Genomic DNA, 13,396 nt, shown 5'->3' with positions numbered 1-13,396 from the left:
TGCAAGATAATTTCATGATTTTTTGATGATCTTTTCTAACCTGGCTCTTCCAATCTACCTGTGTTCACTCAGTAGCAGTAGTGGAAGCCACTCACTATAGCTCACAAGCAGGTGCAAAGGCACACTTGAGAGCGTGGGCAAACTTCAGCACAGGGACAAGAACAAGTGGGATGTGTGGCAGTGGTGTATCCCTTTCATAATTTTTTTTGTGGTGGTGGTGCAGATGAAAACATCACATTCATTTATACCTCACAGAATTTATTTATTCTTGTGGTCTTTTGCATGGGGTTTTTTCCTCTTTTTTTTCCCACCTCTTCTGTCAGAGTTAAAAGTGGCCATCTTTTTAGTAGTGAAAAATAGGCTTGGTGTCTCATGGCAATTTTAGAAGGTTTGAAAGGACTTTACAGCAAGTTATTTAGTAAGCTTCAGCTTCCCCTTTTTTCCCAACAACTTTTTGGATATGAATGCATGTATTCATAAAAATATGGATTTCAGAGTTAAATCCTTTAAGAATCAGGGTTGCCACATGGTTGCTCTTCCTGTTCATTTTCTGAAGGATCTCTTTTAATTTTCAAAGACTTTTATTGCATGTAATATGTTTGCTTTTAATTTCTTGTCACTATAAGGCAATGTTAATTTGAAAGCACAGCAAGAGTGTGAAAGCTTGAGCTTACACTTGCAAAATCAGTTTAGTGTCTTAGGTGATCTGCTCTTCTTTCATCTCTTTTTGTTTGTTGCTGCTGTAAGAATCTTTAAAGACAAAGATAACCAATAAGTTAAAAGATAAACCAGAGCTGTACTTCTGGTAAATTGATCTGGAGTGCTTAACAGTGTTTCATGAAACTAGTTGGAGGAAAAATTTGAAAGTGCATCACAAAGTAGTGATGATACTGTGGAAAAATGAGATGTCTTGTATTTTTGCTGCAAACACTTGTGTGGGTCTTGATGAACAGTTCTCAAGCTGATGAGATTAGAGGATATCCCAGATTCCTATGCCATTGCTCAGGAATGTAGGCAGCCAAGCTGACCCAGCTGGAAGGGCGAGTAGTTTATTACTACTAAGGGAGGAGTCTGCCCCTTGCAAGGAGGGCAAGCTGGTTGTATCCAGATGTTTCTCCATACTTTTCCTCAGGATGACTTTTTTTTTAATTTCAACATGATTCAGAGCATGTCTCCCAAAGGGCATTCTTACCAAGTCTTGCACCATTATATTCCTTTCCAGAGTGCTTTTATGTTGCTAACATCCATACTGAACTAGTTTACCAAAAACTATATTAATCTGTCCAGATTTATGAAGTGGCATTTTTTTTTCTTGAACTAGCATAGTATTGAGATTGTTTTAAAGAATTTTGTAATTGTTTTAAGTTTTTAAGATAATAAGTAGTAAGTAGTGCACATATTTATTATGCCTTTCTGTAAGAGAATAATTCTTAGCTAGTATTATAATTTCCTAGAGTTTTTAGTTTCAATTACAGAAGAAAGTTTGTATTTTAAGACACAAAACTGGGATATCATTTAATAATATCTTCATGAACTTCATATAGGCACAGACTTGTATCAGCAAGAAAATAATTAGATTCCTCTTGGAAGTGGTCTGTATCTTTTCTAACATGGAAGGAGAATTTCCTTTTCAGTGAGGAAATGGTTACTGTGCAATGTCACTGGGACATGTTCTGTAACAGTTTAGAAAGGGCAGAGTATTCAGTGCTCCACCTCTTCATGCCCCTGACGATGTCAGACCAGTGTATTTTGTATCTCCTTTCCACTAGACCCAAACAGAACTGAGCTGTGTATATATTCAAGGCCACGGGACAATGCCCTTTGTCTGCTGGGAACATTGTAATCCGAGGGTTATTAATACTTGGCTTGTGGAAGACTTAGACTTCTTTTACTAATAAGTTTGACCTTTATCTTTCAATGTTCTTGACTGTCCTTGAACAGTTACCACTTTGCTGTGAAACTGAGATTTTTTTCAAAAAACTTTTTTATTTTTTAAGTCACAAGATCATTCCCTTTTTTCAATTTCAACTGTTGTTCATAGAGAAAACTCATGAAGAGTTTCTTAGATAGTTGCCTTTTAACTAGTGTTAAGGATTAGATAATATTACATGGAGTTAGCCAATTTTTGGTATTTTAAAAGAAATTTTTTTGTCATTGTTTTCTACTTCTTTTCTTTTCCTTTTCTCTTCTACTTTTAAAATTTTCAGTGTGTTAGAGGTGCCAAAGCATTTTGATGCATTCTTGGTATTGCTCAGCAGGAGCCTATTCAGTTCACAGCAGGCAATATTTGGTAGTCTTTTCCATTTTCTACAGAGCAAATTCTATGTATAATAAAGCATATTCTCAATTCTGTAGAATAATGGCTCAAGGGAACAGAGCTAGGACCATTTCTTAATTCTCTTGTGCTGTAGCAAGTCAGTTAGTGATTTTCAAGGTGCAGTGGTTTGTCCTCACCTTTTCTGGCTCCATGTTAAGCTGTAGTTAAACAAGAGCCCCTGGAATAATTTGAGAAGTGTTTGACTAAATGCCAATGTTTACTGACTTCTCTTTCTCTGCAGAACATATTTTGATAATATAGTTGCAATAGATTCTCTACTTGAACATATAATGGTAAGTTGTCTTTTTCACCTCTAAGTTTATTAGTTGTAGGTAGTAAAGTCCTTCGTTCTCCTTTCATTGAAGACATTATGTCATTGAAATATATGAGCTGTTTGTAGTGAACACATAATACAAACAGTATAAATATGTCTATACAGAAAAGGTGGTAAAGGATGGCTTGATTTTTCGTTTTTGCAGCAACTTCTGTTCACAGCTTTCATCAGGAATGAAACAGCACTGTGTCTGAACTAAGTGGTTACTATTGTGTTCTGCGAAAGTTTGAAAATTGTAACAGAAAGGCTTCTTTTTTCTGTTTATTTTAGTATGTTATATTGATCCCTTCTTCTAAATTCAGTTTGCTACATGCTACAAAACTCTGCTGGAGAAGTTACTGTCTGTAGCAGGGGCATATAGTTTAAAAATTACTCCTGGATATTTTTTCCAATTGTTGAATGAGATGTGTAAGACCTTGGAAAACTACACCCATAACTAGAGTGACAGTCAGTCAATGTTTTATAGAAACCACTAAAGGCAAATGGTTAGTTCTTCCCATTTAAATAACTATTTAATGACTTAAAGGACTGTTCAGAAGCAATTTATGAGTTTCTAAATCAATTTTGAATTCAGAATTATTTCCTGAATAGTGTTAACAAATGTGGGTGAACTGGCTGTTTATAACATTTTGAGTGTTTGACATGTGAATTATGCTTTTTAGCTCTATGCACATTCATTGCATTCTGCAGTTCTTTTTCCTAAGTGTAAACCTGAATCAGGTCTGTGATTACCATTGTTTAAAATTTGCACATTCAAAAAATTACTTTTCAGCAATGCTCTGATGCATGCCCCAGTCTTCAAAGTGATATTCTTAGCTAGACTATTCAAAGACAGCGATGTTAGAACGCAAACAACAATAACGTGGTTTTATTTAGAAATGTGAATTAGTAATGGAAAATATTCTGCACTGTTTGTGTTATTCTAGTTAGTACACAGTCAAGAATTCTGCACATAGGACATTTCTGAAAATTGACTTTTCCAATTTAAATGAACCTCTTAAAAATAGCTTAGCATTTAAAAGAACTGGTACAACATAACATATGGCATTGAGAACAAATATTGATATTCCTCACTGTTCTTCCCTGTGAATAGAGATCTGGTGGAAAACACAATTGGCAGTAAAATGTGCTTACTCTTTCATCATCTTTTCCAACACTTGGCTGCATCATGATTCTGTGTTTTAACCTGTGTGATGTTTCATACTCAGCTTCCTTTATAGCTGTAGCTGTTGTCTCTTTCTTGAGCCAATTAGCTGAATTATGAGTTTGTACATTTACTGCCATATTATGGGAGCATCCTTCTATCATGATGTGGCTTATTCTGTATCTCACTGTGAGAAAAGACCAGAGCTCAGTTTCTTCCGAGAAACTGAGAACTTCTCACTATTTTGCCCTTTAGTGATTGCACTTATGGTTTGATTTTGTTCCTGCAATACTAAAGAAAAATTATGTGTGTTTCTTTCCATTCTTTTCATTTTTATTTTCATAAAAATCTCTGAGCAAAGCTAGTGATATAAAGGTGTTTTTAAATGTAAATGCCAGGAAGGGAAGTAAAAGTTTAAGTTGCCTTACCAATTTTCTTGCCCTTCTGCTTGAGTAGTTACAAGCAGCTTATGCAAACGGTGCTCCCTGGCTTCCCTGACAGTGCAGAACATACTTTTTGTACTCATATTCTCTTTCAACCACTGGTCAGGATTTGAGCAAGGGATTTATAGAAGTAAAACTCTCTCATCCCATTAACTATTTCTCAATTAGTACTGTTTAAGTAATCATTTTTGAAAAGCATGAATCATGACCAAGGTAAGTTCTTGAGTCATACACATCAAACCACAAAAGATTAATTGTATAAAATCAACTCTATGCTGTAGATTTTACAAAGAAATATGAAACAGTATCTGAATAGCAGCATTTACTGGACCCCTTGTCCTTTTGGCAGTTTCTGTTCACTCTCTTTTGAGCAAAACAATAAGCAATCCAAGTGGTTAAGGTCTTTAAATTTCTTAATGCTCTAAGGGGGAAAAAATACACAAATCTTACCTCTTAGATTGCAGTCTCCCTGAATTTCCTGTTGTGATGGAGTAAATGGAGTAGAAGACAACAGAGTCTTCCTAAACACAGATTCAGTTGGTATGGGAGGGCCCTCCAAGTTATGGACTTGGGCTAGATGGTATCTGTGCAGTTTCCTTCCTGTGGCATAGAACTAGAGTCTCTCAATCATTTTTCATCTCATATAGGTTTCTTTTCTGCTGAATATGTGTCCATCTGCATTGTTTTGTTTCTATTTTTTGGAATACAAGAGAGAAGGGCTGGGGAAGGTGATTCATATGGAAGTCTTATGAATCCTTAAAACATACCAACTGCATGCATTGCACACCAAAATTTTGTTAGCCTCTTTTTGTAGCTGAATGACTTTTTATATAATATAAGTGGATAGAGATCCACCTCAGATCCTTCTGTACCATGAAGTTACTGTACTTTCTGAGCAAATAAGAAACACAGAAGACCTATCTGATTTGGATAGAGAAGGTTCTTGTGCCTGTGTATTGGCATCGTAACACAGTGATCCTTATTTGATTTTTGTCTCACTTTTCCCTCTTTTTCTCAGAAAGTCTATTGTATGTCTGAGAAATAGTTCACAGCAGTGAAGAGCTGCTGTGTTCTCAAGACAAGATTCTGTTCTGATAGTGAGTGCTTCTGGGAGTTATTTTTGCTGAGATAAAACTAGTTGGTTCAAAGTAAGATAGAGACCATGCAAGTCTGTTGCTGTGCTGTGGTACTTGGCTGTGGCTGGTACCTTTGGGCTTTGGTTAGTTCATGCACAATTTCTAAGTCTCAGCTCTTGTGCAAGTACTGTCCCTGACATGGGGAGGGTACAGTCATTTTCTATCCCTCTGCATTGAGTAATCCACAATGATACCTCTAATGACAGAATCACAGTGCCACAAAATATTTCTTACTTGGAAGGGACCCACAAGGATCATTTGGTCATTGTTTTTTACAGGCACACTTAGTTTTTTTAGAAGCAAACACTATATTCTCTGTTACGTCTGTCTTTGCTGGATATTAAATACCAATATGTTTGCATTGACAATGAAGGCAAAAAGGCAAAATTGCCATTAGGTCTTGTTCTAACTTACCTATTTAAAATCAGGTTAAGGTGAATAGTGTCTGAACATAGAGGGAAGAAAGGTACTATTTTGGAAAGCCTTGAAAAACAATTAAACAGGAAAGCCTATTTTTGGGGGGGAAACTTTCAAGTCTCTGAAGATATTCCTGCATTTCTTGAAGAGCGTGCTCAAATTTACAGACAAAATATTGAATTCAAGATTTTACTTCTGAATTGAATTATAATAAGATTGCTCCTTCAATAAGATGTCCATACTGGACAGCTTCTCAAAACTTTTACAGGGGTGTATATTTTTATCAGGTAAATGACTGGAGATAATCCAACTCATGACCGTTAACTCTAGTTTTGTTTTTTGTCTATAGATATATGCAAAAAACCTGGTGAATGCAGATAGGTGTGCACTCTTCCAGGTTGACCACAAAAATAAGGAGCTGTATTCAGACCTTTTTGATATTGGAGAAGAAAATGATGGGAAACCTGTCTTCAAGAAGACCAAAGAAATAAGGTAAGAATAGCTAGCAGAAAAGTGCAGTTTCGTTATAACTATGGACGTGCAGGCATTTTATTACCCAGTTTCTGTGCCTATCTGCAGGTACCCTGACAATACTTGTCATACTGTGATATCATTCCCACCAGGACCCGCCTCCAGAAGGTAGTACTTCTGGGAATGACATTGCAGTGCCATCGAAACAGCGTCTCTGAAGCTATAACGTCACTCCTGGAAATGCCGTCTTCCGGAGGCGGTCCTTTTGGAAATCATGTTGGGAAAAAAACAGAGGTGTTCTGAGGTAGGTAAAGGTGCAGGTAATAGTGCACCTAATCCATAGTCTGCCAGTTTGGGACTTTTTTTCCCAAGAGGGTTCCCAAGAGGAATTAAAATTTGTGCGATTCCAGCACATCCAAAGCAAGGAAATCTCAATTTGTACTTCTTATGGATGGATTAGGCAAATATAGAATTGAGTATGGATTGGTCATTCACTTTGACGATTTCAAGCTCAGTAATTTAATTTTACTTTTCTCACGTGAATTTAGATTTTCAGACTTTGAATTAATTTTGATACTGAACAATGCTTGAAGTGGTGAATTTGAAAATGTATATTGTCTGGTAATGACTAGAAAGGATTCTTTGACTAAAAGTTATGTGTATTTCTGCTTCATATCACAGGTACCTAATTTTTATACTCATGCACTTTTTTAATGAAAGAGGCTTAACAAAGTAAATATAATGTTTTTCACTTTTCAAAAATTATGAATCCTTAATAGAACCAGACTAAGATTTTCAAAGGCCTACAGGTTTCAGATTTTCAGCTTCTTAAAAATGAAGTATTTTATGACTATGTATCCTGTGCTAAAATTTTCCTAAAATATTCAGCATTGATTTTTATCAGAACTTTTTTCATTTCCTCCTTATACTTCTAAAGTTCTGGGCCAATATGAAATGTGATTCATGTCTTCACTAAGACTCCTTTAGACAAACTTACTCCCACTTACCATTGTGTGAGTGAGAATGGAAGGAATAAAAATTGGTGCAATTTGCGTACTGACAAGCAAGGAGGTGGTGTAAATTAAAGAAGATGGCCTGCTTTAACATGCACTTTAATACTCCTTCATGATAATTGTTTTTCTTGCTTATATCTTTCTGTCTTCTCTCTATGTTATTGAAATGTTGATTCTAAGTGCAAGGGTGTGAGCCATTTCACAGGTACTGCATACTGAAAGTGAAGTGCAACTTAAATATCTGTAAGAAAGTGACACTGAGTGAGTCATCAGAAAGGAGTCTTAAGCTGGTGCGATGTACCTATCATAAGAAGCAACAGAAAAATCTAACTTAAAGTCAGGTGTGCAGGGTGAAATCCTGACAGCTTAATCACTAACTTCAGTACAGGGTACTATCAGGGTACATTTAGACTTGAAAGCGTTCCAATATGTTTCTTTTTATGTGTTTTTCTCTATAAATTATCTTTTGCTTTTATGTCATAACTGCTTAATGTCGAAATATTGAAAACTATTTACTCACAAGACAAACGTACAGATTTTTGTGATACAACTTAGGAATGTGTTTGTTGTGTTTAACTTTCCTGTGGTGATTAAGGGACACAGTACCATGGCATTGTTTGATTGTCATGAAATAGGCTAGTCATTCCTATTCCCATGGAAAAATCCATATAATGTTCAGCTATGAAATTTCCACTGGTCTTTTTCCAAAATTTTGTTACCAAATCCACACATATACACCACCCAAAGAAACAAGTTTCATGTTCTCTTTGTTGTGTCAAAAGAAGCAATGAATATGTAAAAATAATAATAAAATCAATATCTTTTAAGTGTAAACACAAGTCTGAGTTCTGTACAAATGTTATGTTTGTTAGGGATAACCTCCTGGGTTATTCAAGATTTTGAACTTTCGTCACTGAAATGGTAATTTTATGTCATGTATTGTATTAAACTATATAGCTATATAAAATGTTTTCAGAAAGTATCTGTTAGGATGTGCTTTTTGTTTTATTATGTGCTACTAGTTGTTGTAAGATTTTTCTCCTCAAAGCAAGAAAATGGCGCTGGTTGGGAACGCCCATTACTGTGCCCAAGACAGACTCCACTAGAAAAATGTGTTTTCCATAATTTGGCTAATACACATTTTTATTTTCTCCAGATTTTCTATAGAAAAAGGAATAGCTGGTCAAGTGGCACGAACAGGAGAAGTCCTTAACATCCCTGATGCCTATGCAGACCCACGCTTTAACAGGTAGGATGCTCTTCATTGGAGGGAAGATAGCTCATTAAATCTGTTACATAAAATTACCACTTAAATTTCATATTGAGATTCATTCATGGAGCTGTAGTCCTCTGATGCGGAGGTAATTACAGATGTTTATTAAATACTTTAGCCATCAGAGATAATTTTAAGACACAAATAAAAGTGTTTTTTTTTCAAATTTAATATAATGGAGAAACATTTATTTAGATTGTTACCAAATTTCATTATTAGTCTCCCTGGAATCTCATTAGTTTCATGAGAGAAAAACAGTTCACTAACAGAGAACTAAGAATACCCAAAATGTTCTTTAACTCTGTGTTTCACAGAGGCAATATTAATTCTTTGTCCTGCAAATGAAGAAAAAGGATTGTAAAGTTCTTTCTAAGTATGACACAGTAGATAAAAATATTTGAAGGTTTTGAGGGTTAAATTCTTGCAGGTACTAATTAGGTCTACTTTAAAATGATTAACTATATTGTACATCAACATTTCTGAGAATCAAGGAATGGATACCCATTGATATTAACTCTTTTCTCTTTTTTCTTTTTCTTTTGTGGCTCTTCAGAGAAGTAGACCTCTACACAGGCTACACAACCAGAAATATCCTGTGCATGCCTATTGTGAGCCGAGGAAGTGTAATAGGTGTTGTGCAGATGGTGAACAAAATAAGTGGAAGTGCCTTCTCTAAAACTGATGAGAACAACTTTAAAATGTTTGCAGTCTTTTGTGCTTTAGCCTTACACTGTGCTAATGTAAGTTTTATTTACTGTTTTGTAAGTTATAATGAGAATCCTTAAGTATTTTGATGTTACAGCTTATTAAAATGATTTGTAAGTCTATTTCATTGAATTAACGCTGTATTCCTTGGTGAATAATTCTATTTTAAGAGGATGATAGGGATTTCATTTGAAACAACCATAATCTGGATATATCAATTTTGTGTAGCTAAAATGAGAGAGCAAGCTCTGAAATGTGTATATTTGTCTTCCCTTTTCCACTAAAAAAAGAAGATTCTTATTTCTTTTATAAATTTGGATTACACTTTATAAATTTAATTGGGTAATGGAAATATGCTGTATATTCTCTCAATTCCATATTCTTAATACTTAAAGAGCAATTTTTACCCTTATATGCTATGGTGTATACTTATCCATGCTTCTAGATAAGAGTAGGTAGCTATTTTTTTCCTCAAACCTTTATTATCTCAAAATTTACTATGTCTGTAGGAAACATAAGCAATATAATGATCATTACTATATAACTATAAAAATTTAGTAAAATAATAAATTCAGTAACAATGCAATGCAGAAGAACTGAGTTATATTCATGGGAGATAAGATAAAATGCAATGCCAGTTAAGCCTGGTGATTTACATTAATTAATTTTACCAATAGCATCCCAGTGGTACACTGGGACAGCAAGTTTTATTAGCAGGTGCATCAAGTTGTTTCACTTGGATCAGGGCAGGTAGAATGGCCTGTATATAAATTACACTTGGGACTGTGCACCCTTGAGTTGTATGTGAGTTCACTACTTTTAGATGGTGAACGTTGCCATTCAGGATGTACTGCTCCAGAGGACTTTTTAACTAGTAAGTTATTGTGTCCTCACTTGTTTGCAAACCATGCCATGTCTGAACCTCTCAGTAATTAACTGCACTTATTTTTCATACTGAATAGTAATGTAGTTATGATAAATATTCCACATATTTTTACTGTGCATAGATAGCAGTAATTTGTACCAATGAACAGAATTCATGCAGTGGCAGAAAATATGAATTGTGTCCTGTTATAACTTTTCTGTCAGAATTTTGCAAGGGGCTTAGCTCTGTTTTTAACCCCTGAACTTGGGTTATTTTTCTTGGGAGAGCTCACATGCAATTAAAAGTCAGCTAAGCCTTAGATATTTACTGAGTGAGCAGATAAGCAGGTTTCCCAGAAGTACTGAATTCAGTGTAATCTGTCGCTTTTCTAATGTGTGAATTTGTGCAGCCAAAAGCACTAACATTTCTGCAGATGTGTATTGTAATAATCATTGTTTGAATACAGGAAGTAATTTTTTTCTTGATTAGAATTCCACATTCATGGATGACTTTACTTTTTCAGATGTACCACAGAATTCGTCATTCAGAGTGCATTTACCGTGTGACGATGGAGAAGCTATCCTACCATAGTGTTTGTACAGCAGAAGAGTGGCAAAACCTCATGCACTGTACACTGCCTCCACATATTTATAAAGAAATTGAGCTGTAAGTATTTTTATAATGTAGCAGCAGTTGTATATAGCCTGTTAATTTTTTTTTTCTTATTCGTAGTGGGTATTTTTTAGGAAGCAGTTTGACCTACAGCAATATTATGGTGGTTTTATCTCTGGCTTTCTTATACTTAGCTATACTTAATGATCCATGAACAAAATTTATCCATCAAAGATATAAAATTTTACATACTCAGAATTTTTCCACAGGCATGGGCAGATGCAGTAGTTGCTTTTTAAGCATTAGATTTTACCTCGGATTTGTAGAGATGAGCTTTCATTCCTATAGTCCCAAGTCCCCATCAGCTCAGAGCCAGAGAGAAAGCTGAGCTTGGAACATGAGTATTTAACACCAAATGCACGATCTCATCCCCTTAGATATGTTGTAGAACTAAACATATTTCTCCCAGCTCAGTCATGGGGTTTTATGGGTTGTGTGTGCTTTTTGGTTTGATTTTTGGGGGTGTGTATGTAGGGGGTGTTTGGTTTTATTGTGAGTTTCGAGTGTGTGTGTTGTACATCTGCTTGTGCTTATTGATTAAGGGGAAAATGATAATTCAGGTTTAAATACCCCATGGGCTAGAGGGTAGAATTGCAGTCTAACTTGGGAGGTGGATTTCCCATGCAGCCTTTTAGGCTTTCTTTGACATAATTGAGTTATTTTCAGCTGCTGTATGCTGTGGATGAACCTGTAGCTGCATTTTACTGGCCAGTCCCTGCTCAACAGTAACAATGGGAGCCATCACATTTTTAAGTCACTGGTTTTGGTCCAGCACAATAAATTCTACTCTAGTAACCAGGTGCCTAAAATCAGCTACTGAATCACAAAACCTAAATTGTCTTTTTAAACCTCATCTCCAGAGCTCGCTGAGCACTGAGCATTGTAGCTGGGAGTGATGTGAAAGCCTGTGGGTTTAACAGGGACTGCTTATAGTTAAAGTTCATTACATGCTGAAGTGATTTGCTTGAATGCCAGAGCATTAACAGCTTGCAGGATTACACCCTAATAGAAGCTTATTCTTTGTAATATAATTTCTTGTGCTTTGTTAGGTGATATTATATAACCCACCTCCTCAGCAAAAATGAATTTTACTTGCAAAGATGACATGTTTCATTCTAAATTATATTAGCATCCTTTAGTTCAAGTAGAATACATTTCATCATTTTCCGAGCAATTCAACTACCTTCATTCCTCTCACAAGCTGCTCTGCTGTTCAGTGTGTTCAGTTAAGGTTCCATGGAGAAAAAAAATAGGACTTGCAGCACAGAAAGTGCAGGGAAAGGGTTAATTAATAATTGAAGGAAAAACAGTTCTGTCCTGGGTCCCTGAAATTAGACCTCATTATTGTTATCAGGGGAGGGGAGAAGTCTTCAGGTGATAAAACATTAAAGATGAGGTATTAAATGTTAAATTTTTGAAGTTTTAGCTTGATTTCTATTAGCCAGTAAAAACTGGTTTTTTCCTATATCAAAATTAGAGCACCTCTCCTGCAATTTATGGTAGAAATTATTGGAAAAAAGGCTGGTAAATATATTATTAGAGACACCATCCTTACTATTTCTGGGAAGAAGGTCCTGAATATTTTAGGAATGCCTGTAAACCTCTCATTGTTCCTGAGATTTTTTTTTTGGTTCATTACTTAATCTGTGGATCCTTAGGTAAAGATATATGTTTTTATTATGTAAACAAAGCCAAAGGCTGGCTTTTGGACTCCATCACAAGAGTCTTTTCCAACATAAATTACTAAATGATTGTATGAAACTATGAACATAGTTTCATTGACCTTAGCAGGAGTACATAACTTGACATTACTGAAAAATTTAATGTGTAAATTCAGCTTTCTGGGTGTATTCAGAGAGCAGTGAATCTTGCTGAGTATACATTTCCTAGTTATTTTCACTTGTTTTTCACTTGTTTTGCAATGAAAAGGTATTTGTCTTTTCTAAACGGAAACTTTCTTCTTAGATACCATTTTGATATCAGTCCATATGAAGATGTTTGGCCTGCTATTTTTGTCTACATGGTTCACCAGTCCTGTGGGACAGCCTGGTATGAAGTATATTATTTCTTTGTTTAATTGTTAAGTCTGTGTTTATTTACTTATAATTTTTGAGATAATGAATGGCTTCCTAATTCAAGGTCTATTTTCTTTGCTGTTTATTTACTATGTTTGGTCTTTATAGGACTGTAATAAACCGTCTGGGGATTTGTCCCACCTTCTTGGTCCTTAGCTAACAAAATCTGGGAACAGTGAGGCTAAAGAACTCATGATATCATCCTAAAAGTTGTCCATCTAATACACAGAAAAATGGTTTGGTTCTGAGATGATTTTGCTTTTCAGACAGAAGATGGTAAAGGCAACAAAAAAGTACTCTTCCCAAAAAGGAGAGAAAGTGCATGAAAACTTGATTTTTTGGATATAGATTTGCCGAAATTAATAATGTATATGGTGAAAGTAAACCAAGATCAAATCTTAGCTTGCTAAATGAATCGGTTATTTACATAGTTGTGCATTAATTACGGAAGTTAATTATTTTTAAATTAAATGCTTCATTTCATGTCATTTCTCTGTGTTCTTTATCATTACTAATATCAGTAGTTGGGTA

At 35.2% G+C, this 13,396-nt stretch overlaps 1 protein-coding gene across 1 annotated transcript in view; it reads left to right on the top strand.

Annotated features, from left to right (window-relative positions):
- The window catches only part of PDE10A (phosphodiesterase 10A), a 166,276-nt gene that overhangs the window by 130,582 nt on the left and 22,298 nt on the right, over positions 1 to 13,396 (top strand). The window contains exons 10-15 of the mRNA XM_059467800.1: positions 2,559 to 2,610; positions 6,141 to 6,283; positions 8,432 to 8,524; positions 9,102 to 9,288; positions 10,642 to 10,784; positions 12,756 to 12,839. Of these exons, the coding sequence (XP_059323783.1) occupies positions 2,559 to 2,610; positions 6,141 to 6,283; positions 8,432 to 8,524; positions 9,102 to 9,288; positions 10,642 to 10,784; positions 12,756 to 12,839 (702 nt within the window). The remainder of the gene's footprint in view (positions 1 to 2,558; positions 2,611 to 6,140; positions 6,284 to 8,431; positions 8,525 to 9,101; positions 9,289 to 10,641; positions 10,785 to 12,755; positions 12,840 to 13,396) is intronic.

This window comes from Ammospiza nelsoni, chromosome 3 (assembly GCF_027579445.1).
Source record: "Ammospiza nelsoni isolate bAmmNel1 chromosome 3, bAmmNel1.pri, whole genome shotgun sequence".
NCBI classification, from domain to species: domain Eukaryota; kingdom Metazoa; phylum Chordata; class Aves; order Passeriformes; family Passerellidae; genus Ammospiza; species Ammospiza nelsoni.
The sequence above is the reverse complement of the archived record's forward strand: the minus strand, read 5'-3'. Positions and strand labels throughout refer to the sequence as shown.